This window comes from Rousettus aegyptiacus, unplaced genomic scaffold, assembly GCF_014176215.1.
Source record: "Rousettus aegyptiacus isolate mRouAeg1 unplaced genomic scaffold, mRouAeg1.p scaffold_m13_p_6, whole genome shotgun sequence".
NCBI lineage: Eukaryota > Metazoa > Chordata > Mammalia > Chiroptera > Pteropodidae > Rousettus > Rousettus aegyptiacus.
Genome location: NW_023416309.1, coordinates 39,280,086 through 39,287,435, shown reverse-complemented (window position 1 = coordinate 39,287,435; position 7,350 = coordinate 39,280,086). Strand labels below are relative to the sequence as shown.

At 39.8% G+C, this 7,350-nt stretch overlaps 1 protein-coding gene across 5 annotated transcripts in view; it reads left to right on the top strand.

The window, feature by feature from the left end:
• Positions 1-1,601: 1,601 nt before the first annotated feature.
• Positions 1,602-7,350, top strand: part of CHUK (component of inhibitor of nuclear factor kappa B kinase complex) — a 32,719-nt gene continuing 26,970 nt past the window's right edge. For 2 of the 5 annotated variants that reach the window (XR_004951603.1, XR_004951602.1), the window contains exons 1-2: positions 1,606-1,799; positions 5,672-5,766. Coding sequence is in view for 3 of the 5 variants with exons in the window: in XM_016124225.2 (XP_015979711.2) it covers positions 1,695-1,799; positions 5,672-5,766 (200 nt within the window). In the remaining 2 variants the exon portion in view is untranslated. The other 3 variants (XM_016124225.2, XM_016124226.2, XM_016124227.2) reach the window with 3 other exon arrangements.

Here is a 7,350-nt window from a genome sequence, read left to right as displayed (position 1 = left end):
AAGAGACTATTTCACTTAATCCTCATGAAATATCTATGAGGTAGATATTATTACCTCCATTTTATACATGAAAAAAGACTGACTGACAAATTTGAAGTTTATGGATCCTGAGGTCAACCAGCCCAGGATTTTTAATAAAAGAGCTATACAGCGTCCCTGTGAATGCCAGTGATCAGTGAACTATGGGAAACAACCAGGTTCCAGCAAAGACGGCCAGTTCTCAGTGAGCCCAATCATGAGAATCCTCAGCATCTCTCCCTGGCTCTGATTTAGGAGATTTCAGCCTCACCTGTGGAGGTCGGACACACTCCAATGCTGGCTATGCCATACACCTAGCAAATGAAGGCTTCATACTGTTAGGACAACCCACCACAATCATCTATGCAGTCTGCCCAGCTCTAAGGGATGTGTTGGAGGTACCATTTGCGATCACCTCCAAGTCTGTTGCTCCAGCTTCATGGCTACCAAGCATGTATGGGAAACCAGAATTTCCAATACCATATGTGTTACTAATGACCAACACGACTTACTTTGTAGCATACAGGGTTCAATCTAATTGTACTATTCAGGAATTTTGGTGACAATAGACATTTGCTTTGCCAAAAGCCTGGCCAATGCATATGCTGTGTCCACATGTAACATCTATGGTGTACAACCATGTGTCACTGTGTTAGTTGTAATTCTGAGTTCACAGGCAGGGCTATCCAAATGATGGTCCAAGTGCACATCTCAACAGAGGCTCAAATGACCATGCTTAACGAAACTGACACATTTCTTAAGAGAATTTGAGTCCATGCTGATTGTTATACCTGGAATGATTGGCAAGATCCCCAGGTTCCGTGAAGCTATGACGAACTCTGAAAACAAGGAGCTGGTTTCCCTATACTAAGGCAATCTGCTACTTGGAAGCACTTCTTGTTGCACTAACTGCACTCTTGAAACTTGCCTCTGCAGCCCTGCATCACATAAAAAACAATCCACACAACGAGAAACTACAGCACTGGAAACCCTAGATGACTGACAGCAAGCTCTGTAAAGCATATAGGGAAAACTTCCTAGGTTGAGAGAACATTCTTCGGAACAGCATCACATCCCTGCGTGCTTTGGGATTACAGGGGAGATACTGGGACAAATATGTAAGAAAAGAAGAGCTGATCCTAACTCATCTGTGGAACATGATTAAAGGAGGGGGGGGGGGAGAAAAAAAAAAAAACCGAAGGCTAATGTATCAGTGGGCTTGTTAGCGCAGGATTCTGATTCCATAATATTTAAATCAGTGGAGGCTTTGTCAGTGCCAGCTCAGCGGGTGGTGGGGTTGGAGAATAGATGGCAGAGGTCTTAAGAAAGGTGAAGTGTAGATAGGAAAGATGTGAAGTTTAAAAAAGACCAATACGGGACAGACTGGTTTGGAAAATGATTTGAAGGAAATGTAGGGCCTGGAAAAAACAAGTGGGTTCTTTCATCCAGGAAAATGTCCAGAATACTTAGTAGATTGAAAGCGCCTTCCACTCTCCCCATGCTTTCGCCTACTCGGCTGCTGTGGCGCCCTAGGAAAAGTTGGCGCCGGTCGGGGTTCCTGTGGCGTTAACGGAAGTGACGCATCATCCCGCGAGAAGAAAGACGCGCGAGCCTCGGCGGCCCGGAACCGGCCTCAGTACTGTGGTGGAACCTGAGGCCGCTTGCCCTCCCGCCCCATGGAGCGGCCCCCGGGGCTGCGGCCGGGCGCGGGCGGGCCCTGGGAGATGCGAGAGCGGCTGGGCACTGGCGGCTTCGGGAACGTATGCCTGTACCAGCATCGGGTGAGGCAGGGCGCACGAGGGAGCGGCGGTGGGTGTTTATCAAAGCGTCTGTGGAACACAGTGAATGTCAGTGTGTGAGATCGTCGGTGAGACCTTGGGCAGTATTTTGGGCCAGTGAGTGTGTGTGTGTGAGAGAGAGAGAGAGAGAGAGATTGATTGATTGATTGATTGATTGATTGATTGATTGTGCATGTGAGCCTGGTGACTGAGTGGTTGTATCTGAGGTCCTGGGTCAGCGTGTGTGAGATAGAGTTATTAGGGAGAACTTTGGGCTTGAATGTCAAGATGTGACAAGGTGTTTACTGAGTGTGGCAGTACATGTGTGCTTTTGTGAACGTAGGGAATGTTAAGGTGTGTGAGGCAAATGCACATCAGAGTGGGTGTTGTATTAAGTGGATGAGATAATAGGGCTGAGGAGGGGATCTATCTATTGGAACGTGTGTATTTGCATGTGCTTTGAGGCTATTGTGTTATCAGTGGGGTTGGAGAAGACAAGGAAAGTTTCTTGGTGGGTCCACGGGTTAAGCTTTTGGAAGCAATAGGTATGCTTTGAAATTGGCAATGAGGGTTAGCTGCCGAAAATGACCATGGCTTCACAAGGGAAGGAGATAGATTGGGGGTAAGGTGTTCTAATCTAGTCGATGGAAGTCAGCAAACATCCGACTCGGGAATTTTGTACTGATTTAATTGAAATTGTTTAACCATTGTAGCAGCAGTTAATAATCATGTTTAAGCTCTTCATCTTTTGATAACCTATAAAAGCTATGAACCCTTTGCCCAGAAAAATGCACAGAGGTACATCTATGCAGCATTATGCATTGCCATTTGAGGAAGTTCTTGCTCTTCTGGACATCCACAGACCTTTTAGATGTATAGACCCTAGACTAATGATACCTTCAGTATAGCCTTTGTTTTGTTAGCTGTAAAATGATCATAATGATGTATATACATCATGGGTCTGTTTGAGAGTTAAGTAATGTGTGTAAAGCTAAATATAATACCTGGTCCATGGTAAGCCTTCAAATATTAGCTCTAGCTGTTGCTGTGTTGTTGCTATTATCATCATGTTAATCATCATTAATTAACCTTTAAAAAGGAAATGTCAGGGTAAAAGTGATGTTCTTGTAAGATCTCTTTGTAAAAGCTAAATCTGAGTGGAAAAACATATGAGACGAGATGAGCAGTTAAGATAGTACTAAAATGCTTGTAAGTGGCCTGTGAATGGAGAAGTGAATTCAGGAGTAGAAATCATGATTTGCTGTCTTAAGGAATATAGGTGTGGGTAGAGAGCCCAAAATATAGGGTGAGGTAGAAAAGATGAGAGTCTACCTGGAAGGATAGGCATGTTTGTGTGACAGTTACAATGATAAATGTCACTGATAGAACAAATTTTGTGAAGTAGGTTTCCAGATAGACTGTAGAGGAACTCTTGGAGAGAGAGAGAATGAAAGGTGAAAGCATTAAGGACTTTGAGAGCCAGACAAGTAGTAAATTTAATAATTCTCAAAGAGAAAAGAGAGAGCCAAGTACTTCCATCGGATGTTGCCTGTGGCCTTTTTATTGTGGCCTGACCATCAGCCTGGTCATAAGGGAAAAAAAGTATGCATGCTGGCATGTGTTTGTGACTGCTTTTCTTGGTTCCTGGTTGGGGACAGATGAATATCACCTTTTAAAAATTGTGGTAAAGAATATATAACATAAAATTTACCTTTTTATCCATTTTTAAGTGTACAGTGCAGTGGCATTAATACATTCACATTGTTGTGCTACCATCACCATAATTCATTTACAGAGCTTTTTTATCTTCTAAAACTGAAACTGTACTTATTGAATAAGAACTTCCCATTTCCTCTGCTATGAGCCCCTGGCAACCACCATTCCACTTTCTGTCTCTATGGAATTTATCATTTTTTTCAGTGGAAGAGATTTGGGTCCTCTAGAATCTTAGAAACCTCTCAGAAACTTTCACGGTGTCCAGAGTGGACTTCCCCAAAACTGGGACATTTGACAACTAGTCCTGTAGTGAAAAGAGAAAAAAATACTCTGTCAAGAGACTTGAAAACAGCGTCATTACTTTTCCAAGCCTGACTTAGGGTTTGCATTTACAAGCTTTCAAGATCCTTGTGTTTTGGTGGAAGCCATGTCCCAATATTTCATCTATACCTCTAAATCACAATGAGAAAGAGAAAAGGGTGTGAGATGGTTTATTTAGCTGATTACTGTTCTGGGTGCTAAATGGTAGTGCCCAAATCAACAAAAACAGTAGTTTTTGCCCTCAAGAAGATTTCAAGTCTAGTGGGAGAGGTAGACACAGAAACATTTTTAAGTACAGTATTGTAACCTATATAATGAAGGTATTTGTAAAGTAATATGGAAGCATGGCAAAATACCCAAAGAACTCTTCCTAGGAATAGGGTAGCACTTCTCAAACTTTTTGGAAAAACTAATCTTGTGAAACACTTTGAAAAAAGGATACTACAGTCAAATACATTAGGTAGATGCGTATATAATATGCCTTCATTTGGAAGGTTATAACCCACATTAGCATACAAAAAGCTCTGAGAAATCCTATAGTAAATAAACTAACAGGATTTTCCAATTATTTCTTTGTGGTAAAATGTAACATTTACCATTTTAACCATTTTTAAGTGTACAGTTCTGTGGCATTAAGTACATTTACATTGTTGTGCAACCATCACCACTCTCCGTCTCTGAAATATTCCTTTTTTTTTTGCTAGACATTATAAACTTTCCACAGAGCAGTCATTGTGAAAAGGTTGCATGCAGAAGACCTTCACAGAGTATGTGAAATAGAAATTGAAGGATCTTACAGGATGGAATCTTTTTGAAATAGTTTCCTGCCTCATTCGAATGAGAATTGAGGGATTAATGTTGTTTATGATTAGACCAGATTGTCTTCTTGATAGTAAAAACTTAAATGGGACCTAGCTACAACCAGGTACCGGCTTAAAACAAAAGAAAGGTTGAAGAGCATGAGGACTGTGGTCGAGCTAGTTTGTAGTCTATCTTAATTTCTTCCTTCTTTTTCTATACATTGACTCTCTTATCTCTAGTTTCTACCTCCCACCGCCGCCACTCTTTTAGACTATCGCATATATTTTCTTTCCTCCTGTTTGGTCCTGACTGCTGTTCCTGGGCATATTTTCCATATATTTTCTTTCCTCCTGTTTGGTCCTGACTGCTGTTCCTGGGCTGCACTATTACTATTGCCAAAATGTATGAAGTCTGGCTGTTTTCCCCTAATGTGCATCAGGTGGGGTTTAATTTCAGTCAGAATTGGCTAAATTACTAATCATAGGCAAGAGACATTAGGTTCATTTTGTAAATATGGAAATAGAAGTGCGATTATTGTTAAGAATTTTTAAATGTCATTTGAAATGCAAAGATTAAGAACTGATTTGGAGTGTTTTGTATTAGGTTTTGTCGTATTAAAATTTTTTTGCTGTTGAGGCCAGGAGCCCTGAATTATCCTCTTCTAGTTATGTTGAAGGCTGGTGCCCTTGTTAGCTGTCTGCTCAGTCAGCTCAAAATGGGGATTGTTGGGGAGACGGGGTCTTTTGTATTTTTCTAGGGGAATATATGAGACAGTGTTCTGAGAAGACCTGTTATAGGAACAGGATCAGTCACTTTTTGCTTGTGTGCTTTGGTGTATTTGGTCAATTTTAAAGCATTGGTTTAATAGTTTCATGGCTTACCTAGTAAAAGCATTGGCTCAAGAGAGCTATAGATAAATAAGTTCGATTAGTAAAGCTAAAAAGTTTTGTTCCTCTAGGTTGGCTTTTCTTTGATAGCAAGTAAATCTGCACAAGAACCTAATTTATATTTTTTTCTGTTGATTTTTATTTTGGCAGGAACTTGATCTCAAAATAGCAATTAAGTCTTGTCGCCTAGAACTAAGTACCAAAAACAGAGAACGGTGGTGCCATGAAATCCAGATCATGAAAAAGTAAGTGAACTTGGCTTATATTTCCTGAGTTCTGCAGCCCAGCTGATGTCTTCATAGAGAAGGAGGGCAGGAATCTATTCTTCTTAGGATCCTTTTGGGAATATATTTTTTTCTTTTTCATTAATTAGATATGTTCTATTTCAAATAATAATATCACATTATGATTAGGTTTAGTTTAAAAAGTCAACTTTTTAAACTAAAATCTAATAATACAGTAGGTATTATTAGATTCACCTCTGTGAGGGCAGAATCTGTTTCTTCTGGATCTTGGGCAGTGCTCATCTCTTATCCTTTCTGGTTAAATAATAATCATTACTCTCATTTCTTTACTCTAACTTCTTTATTTTCACCTACTTTTAAAAATAGTGTATCTATTGCTTTGTAAAAAACTTACCCCAAAACTTAGTGGCTTAAAATAACAAGCATTTGGTTTCTCACAGTTTCCGTGGTTTAGGAATTTGGAAATGACTTAGCTGGGTGGTTCTAACTCAGAAGAACCCTCCTGAAACATCCCAGAATGTTGACTGGAGCTGCAGTCATCCAGAGGCTTGAGTGGGGCTGGAGTATTCACTTCCAAGCTCATTTATATGCCTCTTGGCTAAAGGCATCAATTTCTCATATCTGTGCCTCTCCATAGGAAAGCTTGAATGTCTTTATGACATGGCAGCTAGTTTTCCCCAAAGCACGTGATCTGAGAAAGAGATGAAAGCCGACATACCTTTTATGGTCTTTCCTTGGAAATTGTACTCCATCCTCTCTACCATATTCTGTTTGTTAGAAATGAGTCACTAAGTACAGCCTACAAATAAGGAGAGGAGAATTAAACTCTTGAAGGGAGAAGTGGATATATTTTAAAACTTCCATAGGTAGTGTGCTCAGTTCTTTCCAAATAATTCTTTTAGTTGTCACAGCAACCCTGTATTTAGGTATTATTCCTGTTTTATAGACGAGGAAGTTGAAGCTCATAGAGTCATAAAACTGGTAGGTAAAAGAGTCTGGATTTGAAATAAGGACTTTCTGACTGTTTGTCTGTTCTCAGTTCACTTTAATGCTTCTCAAACTTGGCTATATGGCAGAATCACCAGGAAAAATGTGAAATAAAATTCTTGTTAAAAATATAAATTCTCAGGTCCTACATGTAGAGATTCTCTTTCCTTAGGTTCTTAAGACCTGGGGATCTATTTCAGTTTTGAGATTCACTGCATCATGATGATGATAATGATGATGAAGAGGAGGAGGTGGAGGAGGAGGATGGCTGGGATGATATATTGTTAAGTTAAAAAAAGATGTTAGAAAACAATGTATAGCATGATTCAATATGGTTTGAAAATATATTTGTGCACAGATTAAAAACTAGAAGGTGATATGCCAAATTTTATTTTTTGTTTTCATTTTTATTTTTTATTGTCTTCTATTACTTGTTTATTATCATTTATACAAAATTTTAAATGTGTTCATTTCACCTCTGGATGACATTGTAAGTGAATGGGAGAGGCTGAATGACAAAGGCTTTGGAGCCAGGCTGCCAGATTTGAATCTCCCTTGACCACCTACTTGCTTCATGATCTTATATTACTTAATCAA